The sequence below is a fragment of the Phyllobates terribilis genome, unplaced genomic scaffold, assembly GCF_046119375.1.
Source record: "Phyllobates terribilis strain yellow unplaced genomic scaffold, ASM4611937v1 Scaffold_9__5_contigs__length_417890890, whole genome shotgun sequence".
Lineage (NCBI taxonomy): Eukaryota > Metazoa > Chordata > Amphibia > Anura > Dendrobatidae > Phyllobates > Phyllobates terribilis.
In genome coordinates this window covers 207,665,560-207,688,487 of record NW_027362769.1, presented here as the reverse complement: position 1 = coordinate 207,688,487, position 22,928 = coordinate 207,665,560, and the positions used below count along the sequence as shown (strand labels likewise).

At 43.5% G+C, this 22,928-nt stretch overlaps 1 protein-coding gene across 3 annotated transcripts in view; it reads left to right on the top strand.

Moving 5' to 3' along the window:
• LOC141162007 (uromodulin-like) overlaps window positions 1-22,032 on the top strand; it is a 35,510-nt gene extending 13,478 nt beyond the window's left edge. For 2 of the 3 annotated variants that reach the window (XM_073647618.1, XM_073647616.1), the window contains 6 exons: window positions 7,193-7,341; window positions 8,206-8,448; window positions 10,315-10,468; window positions 11,458-11,536; window positions 20,638-20,676; window positions 21,833-22,032. In XM_073647618.1, coding sequence (XP_073503719.1) covers window positions 7,193-7,341; window positions 8,206-8,448; window positions 10,315-10,468; window positions 11,458-11,536; window positions 20,638-20,676; window positions 21,833-21,900 — 732 coding nt within the window. In that variant the 3' untranslated portion in view covers window positions 21,901-22,032. The remainder of the gene's footprint in view (window positions 1-7,192; window positions 7,342-8,205; window positions 8,449-10,314; window positions 10,469-11,457; window positions 11,537-20,637; window positions 20,677-21,832) is intronic. The other variant, XM_073647617.1, reaches the window with a different exon arrangement.
• Window positions 22,033-22,928: the final 896 nt, after the last annotated feature.

Genomic DNA, 22,928 nt, shown 5'->3' with positions numbered 1-22,928 from the left:
CATCGGGGAGGCGCCCAAAGGCAAAGGGGCTGGGACTGGCGGTAGCACGCCTTGCGGCGGACCACCAAGCTCAATCCTTATAAAAGCTTTTTAACTGCAGCAGCTTTAGTGGACCCTACTGGAGCTGGCACCAGACTTGACCTCCAATAGATCCTTGTAAAAGGATTTAAAGTGTACTCATTCAAATTACAGAGTCAATTTAAATTACAGAGCTTAGACCTGCCTCCACCGCAGGGGGTTTCGACCCACCAGCGGACAGGAATCAGTATTGGGAGAGGGGGTTAGCCATCAGGGTCCACCGCGGCTCTGGCACAAACCTGGCGATATGGAGGTCGCACGGGCAGGAACGGCCTGGCAGTGTCGGCCTCGCACTCCAGCATAGTCCCTCTGCCCGCTCGCGCCCATAACCTCAAAGGGATGCGCAAGCGGCTTTTCTTCCCAGGGCTGTTCTCCGCCCAGCAGGAACATGGGAGAGCTCAGGTCGGCCTTCCACCGTAGTCCCTTACCTCCCTCGCCCTCTTTCTATCTTACGTTCTCCATCTAACCCCTCGGCTCTGTGGTGTCTGCTTTCCCTCCAGCTCTCTCCTTCTCACAGGTGGACTACCGCGTATATTCACACTGTGGCGAATCTTTTGGGCCCAGGCATAAGAAGTCGTCGAGGTAATGGATAATATGTGCCCCCTTAGAAACTTCCATGATGACCCATTCGAGGAAGCAACTAAACGCCTCAAATAGTGAGCAGGATATGGAGCACCCCATGGGCAAACAGCGATATATAGTATGCTCCTTCCCAGAAGCAGCCCAATAGGCGGACACTATTCGGAGGCACAGGTAGTAAGTAACCGGAACGCCCACTCAATGTCTGTTTTGGCCATTAGGGTGCCCCTTCCCAACTTCTTGACCGGCCTGATAGCCTTGTCAAAGGAGGTACAGTATATACTACTGTACTTGGTTCCGCGTCGATGTTGTCGTTTACTGACCTGCCCCTTGGATATGACAAATGGTGGATTAGTCCGAATGTATTGGGTTCCGTTTTTGGCACGACTCCCAATGGGGATACCACTACGTCTTGTAAGGAAATTGTTCTGAATGGAATTGCCATTCTACCTAAAGATATTTCTTTTTTTAATTTTCTTATGACGACGTCTGGGTGTTGGTAGGCTGATTTTAGATTTTTATTCCAGCCTTTCTTGATTTTAGAAGGGCATGACATGCCTATATCTGTGTCTCCTCCTCCTTTTACTCCTCCACCTCTTTTCTTTTCGCATGACTATATGTACTTGTCACTTTTCCATGTGTTAGTTGTGTCTTCTGAGCAGTTTGTCAGCTTTTGGACACCTTTGAAGGTGTTTTCTATGTGTTTTCTATGTGTTTCTATGTGTTTTTGTTTGCCTGCCTTTGGTTTTAACGGTGTTCGACGAACAGTTCGACGAACAGTTCGGCAAATATACCGGTGTTCGACGAACCGAACCGAACCTGAACACTACGGGGGTGGCTCAACTCTAATCACCATACATAGTTACATAGTTACATAGTTACATAGTTTGTAAAGCCGAATAAAGACTTGCGTCCATCAAGTTCGACCTGTTAGTTCTGTAATTGCTAAAGTTGATCCAGAGGAGGGCAAAAACCCCAAATGATTTAGCCAATCTTCACCTGAGGAAAAATTCCCTCCCGACTCTGAAACCAGCAGTCAGAATAAATCCCTGTATCAACCTACTATTCTATTCTATTTTTAAGTATATGCTGAAATCTGCCTGGAATCTAGAAAAGCATCCAGTCCCCGCTTGAACTGGTGTAGTGAATCCGACATTACCGTCTCCTCACTCAGTGAATTCCATATTCTCACTGCTCTTACTGTAAAGAACCCCTTCCTATGATGATGCTGAAACCTTTTCTCTTCCAGTCTTAGTGAATGCCCTCTTGTTACCGTAATATCCCTCCTTTTGAACAAATCCCTGGCAAGATCTCTATACTGTCCCCTAACATATTTGTACACATTTATTATGTCCCCCCTCAACCTTCTCTTTTCCAGGCTGAATAGTCCTAGTTTTGCCAACCTCTCTGGGTATTGTAGTCCTTCCATTCCCTTTATTAATTTTGTTGCCCTCCTTTGTACCTTTTCAAGCTCGTTTATATCCTTTCTATATATTGGGGCCCATAACTGAGCACAGTATTCCAAGTGTGGTCTGACCAGTGCTTTGTATAGTGGAAGAACAATGTTCTCATCCTTTGCAGCTATACCTCTTCTGATACATCCCATTACCCTGTTTGCCCTTACAGCAGCGGCCTGACTTTGGGCACTCCAATTTAGTTTGCTATCAATTAAGATGCCCAAGTCCTTCTCCATCTCTGAATTCCCCAATGATTTCCCATTCAGTGAGTACTGGTGACTTCCATTTTTCCTTCCCATATGTATGACCTTACATTTCTCCTCATTAAACCTCATTTTCCATTTAATGCTCCACCTACCCAGCTTATCCAAATCCCTCTGTAGGTCTGCACTGTCCTCTTTTGTATTAATTGTTTTACATAACTTTGTGTCATCTGCAAATATTGATATTTTACTATTTATCCCGTTGACTATGTCGTTAATAAAGATATTAAATAACATTGGGCCTAGTACAGACCCCTGTGGTACCCCACTAGTGACACTTACCCAATCTGAGTATATTCCATTTATAACCACCCTCTGCCTTCTATCCTTTAGCCAGTTTGCTACCCACTTGCAGACATTTTCCCCCAGCCCCATCATTCTCATTTTGTATACCAACCTATTATGTGGCACGCTATCGAACGCTTTTGAGAAGTCGAGATACACGACATCCACTGGTTCCCCCTGATCTAATCGAGAGCTAACCTCCTCGTAGAAATCAATCAGGTTTGTTTGGCAGGAGCGATTCCTCATGAATCCATGTTGGTTCGGGATTAAAAGATTATTAGCATCAAGATGCTCCGTAATTGCCTCTTTAATGAAGCTTTCAAAAATTTTGCCCACAGCGGACGTCAGACTCACCGGCCGATAGTTTCCGGCGTCACTTTTCGCTCCCTTTTTGAATATTGGCACTACATTCGCCTGTCGCCAATCAAGTGGCACAGACCCAGTCTCAACAGAGTCCTTAAATATAAGATATAACGGTCTGTCTATCACGTTACTTAGTTCCCTTAGTACCCGTGGGTGTATGCCATCAGGTCCTGGTGATTTGTTTATTTTAATGTTACTGAGGCGTTTCTGTACCCCAACTTGGGTTACATTAGTCATACTTAGTGGAGGATTAAGCTTGTCACTTCTCATTTCTCCTGTTAGTTCGATTTCCTTTGTGAAAGTTGTCGAAAAAAAATTATTTAATAGATTAGCTTTATCCTCATCTTTCTCTATGATTTTGCCTTCCTCACTTTTTATCGGTCCAATATTAGCCGATTTAATCCTTTTACTATTTATATACGTAAAGAACAGTTTGGGATTTGATCTACTTTCCCTAGCAATACGTCTCTCTGTTTCCTCCTTCGCGATTTTTATTTGTTTTTTGCAGGTTCTCGTTTTTTCCTTATAACACTTTAGTGCCTCCTTACTGTTTTCCTGTTTTAATCTCTTGAATGCCTCTTTTTTGCTATTTAACGCCCCTTTTACGTTCTTGTTCAACCATATTGGTTTCCTCTTATTTCTGGCCCTTTTATTCCCATACGGTATATACCTCTCGCACTGAGTATTCAGAATTCTTTTGAAGGTTAAGAACTTTGTCCCAGTCAATAAGTTGAAGGCTTTCTTTCAGCTGATCAAACTTCGCCCTCCTAAAGTTTAATGTTTTTGTTGTTCCCTTATTGATAACCCTACTGAAGGGCATTTTGAAGTCGATAATATTATGGTCGCTATTACCTAGGTGCCCCCCTATCTGTACCTCAGTTATTCTATCAGGCCTATTAGTCAATATTAAGTCCAACACGGCCTTCCCTCTCGTTGGTTCCTGCACTAGTTGGGAGAGATAATTATCCTTAATATTTGTCAAGAACCTTTTTCCTTTCTGAGATCTACAGGTTTCTGTTTCCCAGTCAATATCCGGGTAGTTGAAGTCCCCCATAACAATCACTTCATTATGTTTTGCTACTTTGTCTATTTGTCCTAATAGCAGATTCTCATTCTCCTCTGTTATATTTGGTGGCTTATAGCAGACCCCCAGTAATATTTTATTATTATTTTTTGCCCCCTCTATCTCTACCCACATGGACTCGACCCACTCTTCTCCCTCTCCTATATCTTCCCTTAGTCTGGGTTTTAGACATGACTTTACATATAAGCAGACTCCTCCGCCTTTCCCCTGTTTCCGGTCCCTTCTAAATAAACTATAATCTAATAAATTTACCGCCCAGTCGTAGCTATCGTCTAGCCAAGTCTCTGTTATACCTACGATGTCATACCTCTCCTCCGATATAAGCGCCCGCAGCTCATCCGCCTTATTGGTCAGGCTTCTTGCGTTGGTCAGCATGCAAGATAAAACTTTGGGGTTATTTAGCATCCTATTCTTCTCTAACGATCTAACTGTACTATCCCCACCCCCCTCTCCACCCTCATTATATTCACTTCTCCCCTTCCCCCTTGCTTGCCTCACATCCCAGCTATTTCCTTGGTTCCCCCCCGTCTCTAGTTTAAAAACTCCTCCAACCTATTAGCCATCTTCTTCCCCAGCACCGCTGCACCCTCCCCATTGAGGTGCAGCCCGTCCCTACGGTAGAGCCTGTAGCCGACCGCAAAGTCGGCCCAGTTCTCCATGAACCCAAACCCTTCTGCCTTGCACCAACTCTTTAGCCACTTATTCACCCCCCTAACCTCCCGTTGGCGCTCCTGTGTGGCTCGCGGGATTGGAAGTATTTCTGAGAAAACTACCTTGGAGGTCCTTGCCCTAAGCTTTCTACCTAGGTCCCTGAAATCATTTTTAAGGACCCTCCATCTACCACTCACTTTGTCATTGGTGCCGATGTGGACCATGACCGCTGGGTCTTCGCCAGCCCCACCCAGTAACCTGTCAACCCGATCCGCGATGTGCCGGACTCGAGCGCCAGGGAGGCAGCACACCGTTCGGCGATCCCGGTCTTTGTGACAGATTGCCCTGTCTGCCCCCCTAATAATAGAGTCACCCACTACCAGAACCTGTCTTGCCTGCCCTACACTTCCCCCCTCCCCCTCATTACTGGAGCATACACTCCCCCGGCGGTCAGAGGATCTGTCGTGCTCCAATAATGCCGGTTCTGAACCAGCCTTCCTATACTTCTTCCCTCTATCCCTCCTAACTGTTATCCAGCTCCCTGCCTGTTCAGCCTGCACTTCCCCTCTATGCTCCACCCCCAGTATTGACCCATTGAGTGTCTGCTCGGTGAGCAGCAAACTCCGTTCCATGTTGTTGATGCTCCTCAGTATCGCTATCTGAGCACTTAGATCCAGAATTTGGGCTTCCAAGTGCACGATATGCTCACATCTCACGCAGCAGTATGGATCCTCGAGCGGTTGCTCACAGAATGCATACATTGCGCAAGATGTACACTGCACGGCTCCGGCCAACATGGACGTCATTCTAAATATGGGGATACAGTCAGTATATATATATACAAGTACGAAACACAATTATTTATATATAGGTGTATGGACGGGGATCAATTAGGGATGTGCAAGTGTATCAATTAGATATCGGCGGGGGATCAGTTAAGTATGGACAGGGGATCAATTAAGTATCAAGTATGGACGGGGGAATCAGCTAAGTAGGTCAGGTGGATTAATTAAGTAAAAAGTAAAGTAAAGAAGAATGAAATACAGTCAGCAATTCAGTCCTAAGTCCTCCCTTCCAAACTCCCTGAATCCAAAGTCACTGAAAAACAAGTCACACACTTACTTTCGTTCGCACTTACGCTCCGGACACACGCAGCTCGTTCACACTCGCAAACTAAGAGATTTAAAGAGTTTTTTTTTTTTTCCTTTTCCAGCAATGTACCCTTCACCTCAATGCACTTCCAAAGGACTTGATGCCCAACCAGCTGCCCCTTATAAACCCTTAATTATGACCCCTTCCCCTTAATTAACCCCTTGTGAGTAAATCTACACCTCAGGATTTTAGTGCAATGTAGTTAACCCTTAAATACACAGGTAGTAAACTCAGAAACTAAAACTGTAGCGAGAAAATAGATTTTAAAAAGCCCAATAAATCTAAACAGGTAGAAAAGCACTCAGCAGGTCACAATGCAGCCACTCACCGCAATTCACACAGGTATTTTCTGCAGGATTCCCAATACCTCTTCACTGAAAAACAAGTCACACACTTACTTTCGTTCGCACTTACGCTCCGGACACACGCAGCTCGTTCACACTCGCAAACTAAGAGATTTAAAGAGTTTTTTTTTTTCCTTTTCCAGCAATGTACCCTTCACCTCAATGCACTTCCAAAGGACTTGATGCCCAACCAGCTGCCCCTTATAAACCCTTAATTATGACCCCTTCCCCTTAATTAACCTCTTGTGAGTAAATCTACACCTCAGGATTTTAGTGCAATGTAGTTAACCCTTAAATACACAGGTAGTAAACTCAGAAACTAAAACTGTAGTGAGAAAATAGATTTTAAAAAGCCCAATAAATCTAAACAGGTAGAAAAGCACTCAGCAGGTCACAATGCAGCCACTCACCGCAATTCACACAGGTATTTTCTGCAGGATTCCCAATACCTCTTCACTGAAAAACAAGTCACACACTTACTTTCGTTCGCATTTACGCTCCGGACACACGCAGCTCGTTCACACTCGCAAACTAAGAGATTTAAAGAGTTTTTTTTTTTTTCCTTTTCCAGCAATGTACCCATGTTTTATTCCAAAGCTGGTCATCTCAGAAGGACACATCTGTCCAGCTGTGATTTCCATCTCCATTATTTGTCAGACTGTCCCACAAAATGGAATATAACATGATTATGATTTATGAAAATTTACATAAGAGATGCTGTTTGGGAGTGCTTTAAAGTGGAGCTTAAAAAAGTTTAAAAAGTTGAACGATTTGGGATTTATGTTATTTTATTAGGCCTACATTTAGTATATGAATTTAGGCCACCCAATAATACAGTTTCAATATCTGTTCTCATATTGATAATATTAGAGGGTAATATGAAAGGTAAGTTATATTCCTGACTCTTCCTCTGATAACATCTGATATATTTTGTAGGACAACGAAGATTATGCAGTATACAAAAATCAGATTTTCCTTCCACCAGGAGGAATTATTTACCGGTATCAATATGTCATTAACGTGACCTGTTCGTATCCCCTCAACTACAATGTCACACTTCCAGAACATTTACGACCTGATGTGAGGTGCAGTATAAATGTTTCTCCATGTTCCTAACCTTTTTATTTGTGAGAGAGTTCGGATTTTCTTGTAGTCCAGAAACAATTTGACACACCATTATGTTACACATATGTTATATTTTTGATAGTGGTAACAGGAAAATCAATCTTCCTTAAAGGGAATCTGTCACTAGGTATTTGCTATGTAATCTGAGAGCAGAACGATGTTGAGACTGAGACCCCAATTCGAGTGATGTGTCACTTATTGCCCTGTTTGTTGCATTTTCAATAAAATCAGTGTTTTATCGGCAGGAGCTTATCGCTAGAGAACTAGTTGACTTATGCCATGTAGTCCTCTTGCTCTGTGTAACCCAGCCCCCACCACTGATTGGCAGCACAGCGTACACAGAAAGTTGCCAATCAGTGAGGTTATACAGAGCCTAGCATTCAGAAAACTGCTAGATCTGCAGCAGATAAAACAAGGATTTTATGAAAATCACAGCAAGCAGCACAGAAAGTGATACATTGCCGGAATAGGCATATCTGCCCCTAAATCATGCTGCTCTCAAATTACATAGCAAAAAGCTGGTCACACAATCCCTTTAGATTTGAGAGTCCTCAGTGGTTGATACCTTTTAATGCCTAACTGAAAAGATAGTAACAGGTTGCAAGCATACGAGACTACTCAAGTCTCTTCATCAGGCATAGTAACAATCCCTTTAATGTTGTCTAAAAGTTTAATAAAAAACAGCATAGTAATAATATAACGGCTACATTCAATCATTGCCCCAACAGTTATGTGACATACATTCTAGCATCACCATTACCAAGTCTATGACATTGAATATGCGTAAGACTAACCATTTGAAAACTTTCTTTTCATCCTGATAGCATCACCTATATACCCATTGAAAACATCGGCTCATTTGAGGTGAAGATGTCGATCTACACGAACATTAGCTACACAACTCCATATAATTCTTCAGAAGTTAAGCTCTCAACAACATCTAATTTATATGTAGGAGTCTACATTGTAAACCCTATCCAAGCCTATAGTCTTCTGATGGTCAATTGCTGGAGCACGCCGACCAACAATTTCTATGACTCCAAGAGATATGACATCATTCAAAATAAGTAAGATCATATTCAGAATACTTAACTCCATACTGTTTTGTCTTAGATGGAATCATTTTTATTGGTATCTTTAGGGAGAAAACTGGTGTATAATAATTGAAATGACAGTCAGTGTAAGAATGGGATGGGGGATATAGTTGGTTGCCATCCATTGATATAGGTGATATGAGTGCGATCCTATATTTGGTCTGATCGCACTTGGACCAATAATATGGTCATCTGCATGTGCCCAAAATTCCATATATATTATGTAAATGATGGTTCCACATTTATATCACGGCTACAAGGAAAATCCAGATTCTTTGAACCTTGCCTGTCTAAGAATACAAAATGAGGTTTATTGCAATCTTTTGTCTTGAGAAGAGGTTCAACTTCAAGACCCTTTGACTCAATGCAAAATTTAGAATAGTATCCTCCACCTACGATAGACCATTTATAATACTGGCATCTTCTTATGTAGCAGAAGAACCATCTCTTAATGTTTTGTGGTTGAAGAAACACCTTAATAATAGTGATGATTATTAAAAATGCTTACACCATAACTACATTTTTATTGTTATTTTTTATATATACTATAGCCTCTTAAAAGCCCTGGAGATCTGTGGGAGCCTTGTTCCCGAGATTCCCACCAATCTCTAAATCTGCAGACCAGAAGGTCTCAGCTCCTTAATAAATCAATCAATAAGAATCACAGGGTTCACCCCCAAAACTCCCTTATGATTAGAGAACTTTTAAAGGCATGCAAAATACCTCAAAAAGTAACAAAAGTTTACTTACGCTTTAAACATGTGTAGTTTTCTTTAACTGAAGTAATGAAAAAAACATTTTAATTTTGTAAAAATATATATATATATTTTTTCCATTGATGGAGCTGCATGAGGGCTTGGTATTTGACATGGCAAGCTGATGATTTTAATGATTGCATTTTGAAAGATATGACATTTTAATTGCTTTTTTACTACATTTTTTGAAAGGTGCTGGAACAAAACGAAAAATATCGCACTTTGTTCGGATTAGTTGATTACGGTATATATTTTGATAGATGGAGCTTTTACAACCGTGGTCATGCCGAATATATTTATTAACTTCTTTTTCATTTATTTTTAATGGGAGAGAAAAAGGGGTGATTCAAATATTTATATATTTTGTATATATTTTTAAAACTTTGTTTTTTTTTACCTTTTTTTAGCCTTCCAAGGAGACTTGAACCTGCTCACTTTCTCTACAAATTGCAATATCACAAAATTGCAGTATATAGACAAAACTATGTTCTCCTAAGTAGTAGAGCCTCAGCTTGAGCTTCACAGGAGGACAAATATGGTAGCCATGGGGGGCATTAAGCAGGTTTCCGACTGCCATCACAATCCATAAGTCATAGGGGACGATGGGACCAAAAGAATATGCGCTCTGTCGATTGGGCTATTTAAATGCCATTATCATTGATTGACAGCAGCATTTAAATGGTTAAACTGCATTGATCAGAGAAAGCTCTGGTTGCTGCTGCTACAGCACTATGCCTGCAGGGTATCACAGTCAGCATCTCTTGGGTATAGTTTAGTTCCATACACCAGAACTTGACATAAACTTTCCTCATAGTTTACACCAAATGGCCTTTCATAGCATTTCTCTGGAAAGTAATGTCAACTACCGTATAATAAATGTGCAGGGATATTGGGGAACATCTACTTCGCCATGCCTGCATTTAGGGATCCATTAGCAGAAATTATGGCTAGTACTCTACAGGAGTAATGTTGAAAATTACTGAAACTTCTGAACTTCTTCTTTACTTAGTTGTATTTACTTATTGTTTCACGCTTCTACTGTATATACTGTAGTAACACTTAGTATGCTAATATTATCTTACAGATGTCGTAACCCAAGAGACGATACAATAGTCATACTTCAAAATGGTGTTAGCCCTTTTGGGAAGTTCTATATACAAATGTTTAAATTTGTAGGGGATTACAGCTATGTATACCTCCACTGCGGAGTCAGACTCTGCTCCGGGTCGTGTGCGCCTGTAAGTATTTCTTTACAATTGCTGAGTTATTGGTCTCCTATAAAATTGAACCCAATGTCTATATAAATATGCATTTGCATGTATCAATCAGGACTAGTGATGAGCAAGTATGTTCTGTTAACCCTTTCGGCGAGCATGCTCGGGCGAACACCAAGTATCTTCATCGTGCCCGGGTGTTATGTTTCAGTCTCTCTGTGTGCATGATTTGCGACTGTTTGACAGCTTTAATACATGTGAGGAATGTCTGTTTCTTCATTCCTCACATTCCTCATTCGGCATTCCTCACATATATTAAAGCTGTCAAACAGTCGCAAATCATGCACACAGAGAGACTGAAACATAACACCCGGGCACGCTGAAGATACTCGGTGTTCGCACGAGCATGCTTGCCGAAAGGGTTAACAGAACATACTCGCTCATCACTAATCAGGACTCCTCCTTATAGAAGGACTCCTCCAGGGGGCATTTGGCAGCCATGAACTTGTCACTGTCCTGCTGAACTTGTTGATAGAAGGAGTAAGGAGAGACCCGTTTCACCGATGCCTGCCATTTTATGAAGGGCAAAGTGACTCTCTCTGAAGTATGTCACAGGAAATCTACAGTGATAACTGCCTTTATATACATAATTTTGTCACTGGAGTTCCCACTGTATATGTCTGTCAAAGGCCGGTAACAGGTGTCATATAGCGGTAGCCATCAGACATAGGTTATTACACCAGCCGCAAAATTCTTTGAAGGGCGTAGGTATTTTGCACTGAAACATGCCCAAATCTTTGTCCAGAATGATTTGTCAGTGGTTTATTCCAAAATCTCTCCATTAAAAAAATGAGTTGGTTGTTAATGACAATGTCCTACATTGCCCATGAGCCCAGACCACACTTGAACCTCCCATATCACGTGTAGAGCTAGACATGTTAGAATCTGAGGTTGTGGAATGTTATCCCTAAGCTTTCCCAGAAATGCTAACATCTAATTCTGTTTTCTTACAGTCTTGCTCTGGCTCTAGATCCGCTAATGACGCTGATGAAATCCAAGGATCTTTAACCCTTGGACCAATATATCTTTCAGGTATGCTGTGATGCCTCATATCTGTACCAAATCCATTAGATAAGTATAGGCAGTCTTCAGATTAGATAGGTTCTGCAAGTCTGTTCAAAACTTGATTTTATATGTAGATTGGAGCAGGTGCAGGGCTGGCAAAATAAACCCAAAAACTAATACTCACCTCATCGCTCACCTCTTCAGCCGCCCTGCTGCTCACTGTCTGGTTCTTTTCTATAAGCCACTATGTGCCACATCTCTGGTCTCTTTACTGTAGGCCAGGACTTTCAGCCGCATCCAGGTGTCAGAAGTCACTGCACGTCCTAATCTCAAGACGCACATTGTGACATCATGATTAGTGTTGAGCGAGCACGTGTTGAGCCGTGATACTCAGGTGCTCGACCCGAGCAACGAGCCCAATGTTAGTCTATGGGAGACCCGAGCATTTTTACGGCTGCACCCCCGGCAGTCGGTAGAAAGCCTAAAAAGTGCCCAAAACGATAGTGACAGTGCTCAAATGACATGGGGACAGCATGGGGATCGCCCCAGGAAGCATTTCTGACCCCCAGGTCACTGCTGTCAACAACGTGGTCAGAGGTATTAAGCCACTTTAACGGGCTCATAATAAAACGTTCAAAAACGAAACTGAAACTGCTTTCCTGTGAAATATGTTAAGGAAGTTCCTTTCCAGGGTAAATACTTGTGTATAAGGTAAAATAAATAACCAAAAAAAAAATACTCCTCCACACCTTGGGCTATGTTCACAAGTAGCATTTTTTATGCGTTTTTGCAGTTTTGTATTGCTTTCAACCATGACAAATGCATTCACCAGGAAATGTCATTTTAACATTTTACAACCTTATCTGGCCATGTGCTGTGTGACACATGCACACAGTGCTGAAAATACATGGAAACAGCATGGGGAAGACCCCTGGAAGCATCTCTGACACCCAGGTCACTGCATAAAAGTGTGCCCATCAGAAGTGATCCTTGCCGCATCAGAAGATGCAGACTTGCAACTATCCCAGTGCAAGTCCTTGTCCCAGGGCAGTGTTCAATTGCACCTCCCCCATTCCTTGCAATGCAAGCGCAAATATGCAGCCAACCACCCACCCACCCGCAGGCTGCAATACTATACTGCTAGCTTGCACTTGAAATGGGGCCTTTTAGTTTGGAGGAGGCCGAAGCAGGCCACTATCTCATGGCTGCGTCGCCGGCGAGGTCTCCATACTCAGTCCCCAGCCGCCACTATTTGTCCCGGTAACCTTCCCCACACTTTTCTTAGCCTGGCCTGCTCCTCTGGTGGGCCCTGGCTTCTCCATCAGGGGAGTTGAGAGTGCCAAGGTGAGGAGCATGATGATGATGATAGAAGTTAGCATCTGCTTTGTTTTCTTGGAATGCAAGCGTAAGTGTGCAGCCTGCCACCCACCCACCCCCAGGCTGCAATTTCATACTGCTAGCTTGCACTTGAAATGGGGCCTTTTAGTTTGGAGGAGGTCGAAGCTGGCCACTACCTCATGGCTGCTTCGGCAGCAAGGTATCCATACTCAGTCCCCAGCCGCCCGGCGGCCGGGTGTCCACGCTCGGTCCCCAGCCGCCCCGCGGCCGGGTGTCTACACACGGTCCCCAGCCACCTGGGGGCGGCCGGGTGTCCATAAACGATCCCCAGCCGCCCCTATTTCTCCTGTCACCTTCCCACACACTTTTCTTAGCCTGGCCTGCTTTAGGGCAGCATTGGACGAGCACACCAGAGAACCAACCTGACTCCTCCGGTGGGTCCTGGCTTCTCCATCAGGGGAGTTGAGAGTGCCAAGGTGAGGAGCATGATGATGATGACAGAAGTTAGCATCTGCTTTGTTTTCTTGGAATGCAAGCGCATGTATGTAGTAGTGGCTAGGCCTGAGGTGATCAGCGTTTTGGCGCATATCCTACCTCCTCCGAGGATTGCTGGATGTTTTCCTGCTACTATCCCCATTCTATGACTCCCATTAAAACAAAGCTTCAGGTGATGAATGATGGAAGAGGTGGTGGCAAAGGAGAAAGAGCAGGAGGAACAGGGACCATTAACATCAATATCAGGCCAGTCAACCACATATGTATTGTAGGATATGTTTCTGTACCAAAAGGAGCGGTTCGGCAACACAGTTATAGGGCATACAGTGAGTGCAATGCCTGCCAAAAATTTCGAGGCACTCCAAACACCCTTGGAAATGACATGGAGGTCAGAGGGCCTTAACTAAACTGTTTTTTTCCATTTATAGCAACTAGCTCTCCTGTACACTGTTGCCCTAAGCAGTGAATGGAATGCTTTCCAAAAATTATGAGGAACTGCAATGCCCCTTGAAACAGACGTGGATTACAGCATACTAAAAACCTTATACCCAATTTTGGGAAGTGGGTCTCCCTTAGTTTTCGCCTTTGCATTGAAAAGCAAAAGCTGACTAAAATTAGGAGGAAATGCAATGCCCGTTGGAAGAGTCGTGGAGGTTAGAGGTAATTAAAAACAACATTTCAATGCCCCTTGGAAGAGCTGTGGAGTTCAGAGTGGTTTAAGAAGATGCTTTTAATGCCCCTTTGAAGAGACGTGGAGGTCACAGTAGCTTAACAAGACGGTTTGAATGCCTCTTGGAAGAGACGTGGAGGCCCCAGTAGCTTAACAAGACGGTTTTAATGCCCCTTACAAGAGCCATACAGTACAGCATCTTAAAAACATTATTCCCATTATTGGGGAGTGGGTCTCCCATAGTCTTTGCCTATGCCTTCCAAGCAAAAGCTGCCAACAATTAGGACGGAGGAACTTGCAATGCTCCTTACAAGAGCCATGCAGTACAGCATATTACAAACATTATTCCCATTATTGGGGAGTGGGTCTCCCATAGTCTTTGCTTATGCCTTCCAAGCAAAAGCTGCCAAAAATTAGGACGGAGGAACTTGCAATGCCCCTTACAAGAGCCATGCAGTACAGCATATTACAAACATTATTCCCATTATTGTGGAGTGAGTCTCCCATAGTCTTTGCTTATGCCTTCCAAGCAAAAGCTGCCAAAAATTAGGAGGAAATGCAATGCCCGTTCGAAGAGTCGTGGAAGTTAGAGTTAATTAAAAACAACATTTCAATGCCCCTTGGAAGAGCTGTGGAGTTCAGAGTGGTTTAACAAGACGCTTTTAATGCCCCTCGGAAGAGACGTGGAGGTCGCAGTAGCTTAACAAGACGGTTTTAATGCCCCTTGGAAAAGTGGTGGAGGTCGCAGTAGCTTAACAAGACGGTTTTAATGCCCCTCGGAAGAGACGTGGAGGTCGCAGTAGCTTAACAAGACGGTTTTAATGCCCCTTGGAAAAGTGGTGGAGGTCGCAGTAGCTTAACAAGACGGTTTTAATGCCCCTTGGAGGAGACATGGAAGTCCCAGTAGCTTAACAAGACAGTTTTAATGCCCCTTGGAAAAGTGGTGGAGGTCGCAGTAGCTTAACAAGACGGTTTTAATGCCCCTTACAAGAGCCATAAAGTACAGCATCTTAAAAATATTATTCCCATTATTGAGGAGTGGGTCTCCCACAGTCTTAGCTTATACCTTCTAAGCAAAAGCTGACAAAAATAAGGACGGAGGAACTTTCAATAATGGCAACACGGACCACGGTCACCCTGGTGGTATAGTGGTGGTGGAGGCTGAGGAGAAGGAGAAGAACATAAAACAGCCGAAATGAGGAAGCGTAGACCCATGTCTGGGTGTGAAGCGGTGCATGTGAATACACCTCCCGAAATAACACAGTGGATCTGACTTTATGTTACTCTGCTGTCATTTGGTGGTGATGAGAAGTCTGGCCCAATACAGCCCTTGTTCATTTTGATAAGGGTCAGCTTGTCAGCATTGTCACTTGACATGCGAGTGCGCTTATCAGTTATAATTCCCCCAGCGGCACTAAAAACACGCTCCGATAAGACGCTAGCGACAGGGCAGGCCAGGACCTCCAAGGCGTACAGAGCGAGTTCATCCAAGTGTCCTGCTTGGATACCCAATAATTAAAAGGCACAGAGGAATCACGGAGGATGCTGGTACGGTCAGCAAGGTACTCCCTCATCATCTTTTGAAACTTTACACTCCTTGTGAGAGTACCCCGCGCCTCAGTGTCTGTCCGAAGGGAGAGTCTGAGAAAACTGTCCCAGAACGTTGACAGTGTTCCCCTGCCTCTGCTGAATTTGAGTTGCGTCTCTCTCGCATGTACGCCTTGATTGGGCAACGAACTGTGACCTCTGCCGCTAGCGTGTTCAGATGGGAATTTTTTTAACAGTTCTGCAGCAAGGGCCTTCTGGTACTGCCCCATTTTTGTAGACCTCTCCACCTCCGGAATAAGAGAGTGAAAGTTCTCCTTGCAGCGGGGGTCTAAAAGTGTCACCAACCAGTAATGACTGTCACCCAACATTTTGACAATGCGAGGGTCACGGTTAAGGCAGCGTAGCATAAAGTCAGCCATGCGTGCCAGACTGGTAATGGGCAAGACTTCCGTGTCCTCACCAAGATGACGACTAACCATGCTCTCCTCCTCCTCCTCCTCCTCCCCCCTGTCCTCAGGCCACCCACGCTGAAATGTCAGTATGACAGTTGTACCAGCTCCTGTTCTTCCTCCTCCTCCTCCTCTCCCTCATTGTCACCCAATGCACATTGGGATGAGATGAGGTTGGGCTGTGTGTAATCGACCGCTACGGCTTCTTGATCCTTCTCATCATACTCTGGCTGCAATGTCTCCTCTTTAATTCTCTGCAGAGAGCATTGCAAAAGACAGACAAGTGGAATGCTGACGCTAATGATGGCGTCATCGCCACTCACCATCTTGGTGGACTCCTCAAAGTTTGTCAAGATGGTACATATGTTAAACATCCAGTTCCACTCCTGAGGTCTTATGTGTGGAATCTGACATGAATATCGACGGCCTTGTTGCAGCTGGTACTCCACAACTGCTCTGTTCTGCTCACAAATCCTTTGCAACATGTGGAGGGTAGAGTTCCAACGTGTGGGGACATCACACACCAGTCAGTGTGACGGAAGCTACAAACGCTGCTGCAACACAGCAAGGGCGGCGGACGCTGTAGCCGACTTGCGAAAATGAGCTGACAGGTGGCGTACTTTGACAAGCAGATCTGACAACTTGGGGTACGATTTAAGAAACCGCTGAACCACGAGGTTAAGCACATGAGCCAGGCATGGAACGTGTGTGATCTCGCCTCGCCTCAGAGCCGCCACCAGGTTACGGCCATTGTCACACACGACCATGCCTGGATGTAGGTTCAGCGGTTTCAGCCACAGATCTGCCTGCTCTTTCACAGCTGTCCACAACTCACAAGCAGTGTGAGGTTTCTCACCTAAGCTTATGAGTTTCAGCACAGCCTGTTGCCGCTTGGCGGAGGCAGTACAGCAGTGCTTCCAGCTTAAAACTGATGTGGTGATATCTGAGATGGAGGCTGAACATGAGGAGGAGGAGGATGATGCACAGGAGCTGTACACTGTGGGGGCAGCTCTGACTGACATAGGGCCCGCAATCCTTGGTGTGGGGAGGATGTGTTCCGTCCCAAGGTCCGACTGGGTCCCAGCTTCCACTATGTTTACCCAGTGTGCCGTCAGGGAGATGTACCGTCCCTGGCCACAAGCACTCGTCCACCTGTCCGTTGTCAGGTGGACTCTCCCAGTAACTGCGTTGTTGAGGGCACGGCAGATGTTTTGGGACACGTGCTTGTGTAGTGCGGGGATGGCACACCGGGCAAAATAGTGTCGGCTGGGGAACGAGTACCGAGGGACGGCCACCGCCATAAGGTTGAGGACGGATTCCGTCTCCACCAGCCTAAAAGGCAGCATTTCCAACGTAAGCAGTCGTGAAATGTGCAAATTTAGGACTGTGGCCTGTGGGATGTTAGCTGCGAATTTCCGCTTTCGTTCAAAGGTCTGGGATATGGACAATTGAACGCTGCGGTGGGACGTGGACGTGGACGTTGATGCTGTTTCTTGAGAAACTGCCATAACAAGTGAAGACTGAGAGGAGGGGGCATCTTTGCATGCAGTATGCACAGGGAATTGCCTTGTACACACAACAGGGGGTTTTATTGCATGCACAACAGCGGAAGAAGCTGTGGTGACACCCGCTGACACTGGTCGTAGACCCTGGGGTTCGCCCCACAAAGTCGGGTGCTTTACTGCCATGTGCCTGATCATGCTGGTGGTGGTCACGCTGGTAGTTTTGTCACCCCTGCTGATGCTGGCATGGCAGGTGGTACAAATGGCCTTTTTGGGGTTATCAGCAGAGTCTTTAAAAAAATTCCAGACTCTGGAAGACCTACTGGTTGTACTGGCAACGTCCCTCGTGTTGGTGTTACGGGGAAGTGTTGCCTGCCTTCTGTGTGCGGCCACCACACTGCTTCTTCCTGCCTGTTGGGATACTCTGCCTCCCTCACCCTGTGTGCTGCTGGCCTCACTCTGCATGTCCTCCTGCCACGTTGGGTCAGTTACAAGATCATCCACCACCTCCTCCTCTTCCACTTGCGCACCACGATCCTCCTCCTCACTTCCTGGCAATTGTGTCTTGTCATCGTCCACCTCTTGTGACAAATTGCCAGTGTCGACTTCCTATGGCCGTGGCTGTTCAAATATTTGGGCATCGCTACATGGGATCTCCTCTTCCACCACTTCAAGCGGAGCAGGCGAGGGGCACAAATCTGGAAATGGACCAGTGAACAGCTCTTCAGAGTGTCCAAGTGTGGGATCAGTTGCTGTCTGACGACACTCGGCATGGTGGGAGTAATAAGCATCAGGGTGAGGAGGAGTATGCGGTCGAGACTCACGGCTACTAAGATTTGACCGTGTGGAAGACAGACCGGAGGTGGTGGTGCCCAGGTAACTGGAAGTATTATCTGCTATCCAATTAATAACCTGTTCACACTGATCAGTTTGCAATAGTGGTGTTGTTGTGTGCTTCCCTAGTAATTCGGTCAAGAAGTGGGAGCGAGAAGATGTGGCTGTTGGTTGTGGCACATTTTCACCTTGGCCACGGCCCCGTCCTCTGCACGCACCATCACCAGAACGTCCAGTTCCACGTCCCTTGCCACGCGCCTTGCCCATTGTAAATGAAGTAAAATAGCTTACACTCGCACTATCAATGGAAAAAGGGTAGTAGAAAGTAGATTACAACCGTGGAAGAGGAAAACCACAGTTCTATTTCTCTGGCCTACACCCGACTCTTTTAAACAATCTGAACAATCAGGAAGACACTATTAGTTTTCTTTTTACGGAAAAAATAACAAAAGCTGGTTAATAGAGATTTTTTACCGTGGAACGGCAAAACCACAGTTATAATTTACTGGTGTACCACACTTTTTTAAATATATATATTTGCGGGTGAACAGTGAGCGACACACTCAAACTGTTTTTCTTTAGATACAAATGGCCCAAAAGTGGATAATACAGAGGTTTGACCCGTGGAACTGCAAAACCACACTTCTGTTTCTCTGGCCTACACCAGACTATTTTTAACAGATATATTTGTGTCTGAAACTGTCACAGACACACTTTTTTTTTTTTTTTTTTTTTTGGTGGAGGGGGACACCAAAAGGTTAATAAGACGGGTATTTGTACAGTTTGATGGAGGAAAAAAAAAAGAGGATTTAGATGAAAAAAAAAGGATTTTTCCTGGCCCCCGAGACCTGGAGCTAAGTCCAGCAATTTCAGCAACAGGAGCACACAAGACTGTAATGCAGCATTTGCTGGTATAAACACTGCATCTCCTATACAGCCTGCCTGCCTGCCTGATATATGGGATGGATATTAGTCCTGAGAAGGACTGTTTGTTTGATCTGGCAGCCTTTACAGACCCTACACTAACTATTTCGCAGTATATATCTCTCCCTAAATCAGAAGCGCTGTCCCTACACTGTCTGATCCCAGCCGTCTGTGTCCAAGATGGCGGCACCCGGTTTTAAATACTCGAGGTGACGCTGTGCGGCCAGCCAATCAATGTAATGCCCACAACCAACATGGCTCCGGCATTACAGTGACTGGCTGGCAATCCCTGCATGTTCATTGGCTCTGTAAAGAGCGCCAAACATGCAGGGTGGAGACCCGAGCTCCCGCCCGAGTAACCCGGAAATGCTCGGTGCTCGCCGAACATCCCGAGTAGCGTGATGCTCGGGCGAGTACCGAACAGTGTCGAGCATGTTCGCTCAACACTAATCATGATGTTGCGACCTTACAACACGCAGTGAAGTGACCGCCAAGGCCTAGGCTTGACCAGAAGTTCTGGCCTATAGTGAAAAAGCCAGAGATGTAACATGTGATGATGTAAAGAAGAGGACCAGATGGTGGGAAACTGGGTGACCGAAGTGTTGAGTAGTGAGGGATTAGTTTATTATTTACTTCTTATATTTGTAACTATGAGTTGTACATAAGTTGGATGTTCGTATATTCATTGTCATCTTAATATACCAGAGGATGATGCTTACTTATAAAAAATCGGATAGGGCACTAATGATCTTAGTGGAGTTCAGATGTTTACTCCAAAGTTTTTGCCAAGTGAAAACAGTAACTTACCTCTTGATGTAGTTAAGGCAAAAGAATCTTACATAATTTTTAAGTTTATGAAAGTACATTTTTTTACTAAAGTATAGTAGATTTTATATTATCAATGGGCATAGTTGGGTGTCAAGACTGGCAGGGCATGTGCCGCAGGTGCTGAGCTTTAAGGCGGAGGTGGAAACCAGTCACTTAGGTTTAACCAACATGTTTAGATGCACAATTTAGGCAACAAATTTTTGCCTGGTATATGACGAGATTTTATTTGAATTAACTAAAATTATTTATTTAACCCCTAAGTCTTTTCAAGTAGCTTAGTATAGTATGGATTTTACCACCATCACTATTTTTATAATCATACTTTTTTATGGAATTTCCAAAGATCACTCCAGATGGGTTTAGTACTGTACATTTCACTACTACATTATACTCTCATATATATTGTTTTGTATTTTGACATTTTATTGTAGCTACAAATTATTCTCAATTCTGTGAATAAAAAAACACAATTTACTAGAACCTACTTTGTCATCAAATATAAAATTATCTTAAACTGTATCTGTCTGTCTTTTTTTCCAGAAGATTTTTTTCCAGAAGATGATACAACAGATAGTGTCGGTAAGTTTCTGGATTTAATTTCCTTATAGAAAACCTATATTTAAAATGGAAAAGTAAAAGCAAACAGGAGAGATGAACAATGAATGCAATGCTTCTCAGTCTGTAGGGTATTTTGCATGTTTCTGTAACAGTCTTGTAGAAATGTTGTCAGTGAACACAGGGTTTAAATAGTTTTTTTGGACTATGAAATGATTTAAAATAAAAAAGCAATACTTTAGTTGTATTGATTGGTACCAGAAGAGATGACTTCATGTCAACAAATGATGTGACCCCTGTAGCCCATCGCCCGAATTTAGCAATCATGTTGGCATATATAGTACAAGTTAGCTGAGGCCAATGACTGGAATATCATCATCAATGGGAACCAATGGAGTATCAATGGTAGAGGGAAAAGGGACATAAGGGATCATGCTTATTTCTTCATTTAAAAATATTCACTCTTTTTTGCCCACTTTTTAAAAATTTGGGAAAACATCCTTCCAGGATTCTTCCACTGGCAGATAACTGGCAGATTTCCTTGTCTCTAATTGACACAAAGCAGTTAAATGAGGCTCCTGCTGCAGCCAGTTGTCCTACAGCCAGACACAGGACAGTTTAAAGGAGGAGGAACATTGGTTGATCTCCTGGGAAAATGCAGAATGTTTTTTTTATGTATTTCTCAATGTTGATTATAATATGAAACAAAAAACATCACAGAAAAAGAAACAGCCTTACTAACACCAGATCAGATTACTAATGCACTAGCAGGATGTAGTAGGCCCCCATGATAAAGATGGGGGCAGCATAGGTGCAAAATACTGATGAACCAACCACTCACAAACCTACAAATTCATGGAGGGTGTGGTTGTCTATTATTAAAAATGCACACAGGGCTCAGCATTCAGAGAGCTGGTAGATCTGCAGCAGAGAAAACTGTGGCTTAATCACAACTGCTGCACCAAGTAAACTGAATACATTGCTGGAATCAGGATCTCTGCTCCCACATCTTACTGCTGCCAGATAACCTGTTGACAGATTCCCTTTAAAGTAAAAAAGGATATTAGGAATAAATTGTCTTATTATTATGTTCATTTGAGCAAATTTACTAAATGATTCTTAGTGCTTTATGTGCCATTATTTCCCTGGGATTAAGATTTTTTATTTTATTTATTTGCAGGCCAAGCTTCTGGTCTCAGCCTTGTCACCATAATAGGACTCATGCTAATAAATAGCATATTTCTGTGAACATTTTTTAAATCTATTGTGTAATAAAATTCTGAAACTACAGATAAAATGATATTTATATGTCGAAAGTATATAAAATGTTGATTTTCAAATCATAAATAAAATATAATAAAATTTGATGTTATTGCACCACTTTCAGTTGTTTTCATTTCTCCATTATATACTTTTAGTATAGTAAAGTTTGGCAATCCTAAACACAACTGAAGATTGAATTACAGACATCGTACATGTTTTGACGGCATAGTTCACTCCTACCGCTTCACACTCAGTTGACATGCAGAATGATTCATTTAACACTTCCAAATTACAAGAAGTGAAAAGAGCTAATTTCTAAAATCTCTGTACAGTCTCTTTGCTGATCTAGTACAATTCCAAAAGTGGAAGGGAGTCTGTCAGTACAATAAGACACCCTCGAAGCACTAAGCAAAGGAGGACATGACTTTGGGAGGGATGGACCTAGAACTCCTTGAGCTTTGTTTGTATGGCTGTGTAGACTTTAATTAAGAGTGATTCTGCTTCAAAGGGAAGGAGCAAAGTATTGTCTTTGCCTGGTGTCTTAGGCTATGTTCATACACGTTGGGTTTTTCAGCGTTTTTTGCTGCAGATTTTTCTGCAAATTTTCAGCTGCGTTTTGCAGTACCAGCAAAGTCTATGAGAAACCAGAATTCTCTGTTCACACATCTAGGTTTTTTTTTGCTGCGTATTTTGTGCCTTGGTTGGGTTTTTGGAAAATAAAGCATGTCACTTCTTTCAGCGTTTTTTCAGCATTTTTTCACCCATAGGAAGTAATGGGTGGTGAAAAAAAACACTGAAAAAAACGCAGGTACATTTTTTCAACGTTTTTCAGCGTTTTCGATGGCAAAAAAGAATGTTGGTTTTTTTCTCACAGAACTTTATGTACATGCATAAATAGAGACAGAAGGGCAGTGAAAAAAATGCATCAAAAACTAATCTAAAAACACAGCAAAACTTGCGTTTTGCAGCCGATTTCCTGACAGAAATAAGTTTTGCTGCAGATTTCTGACGTA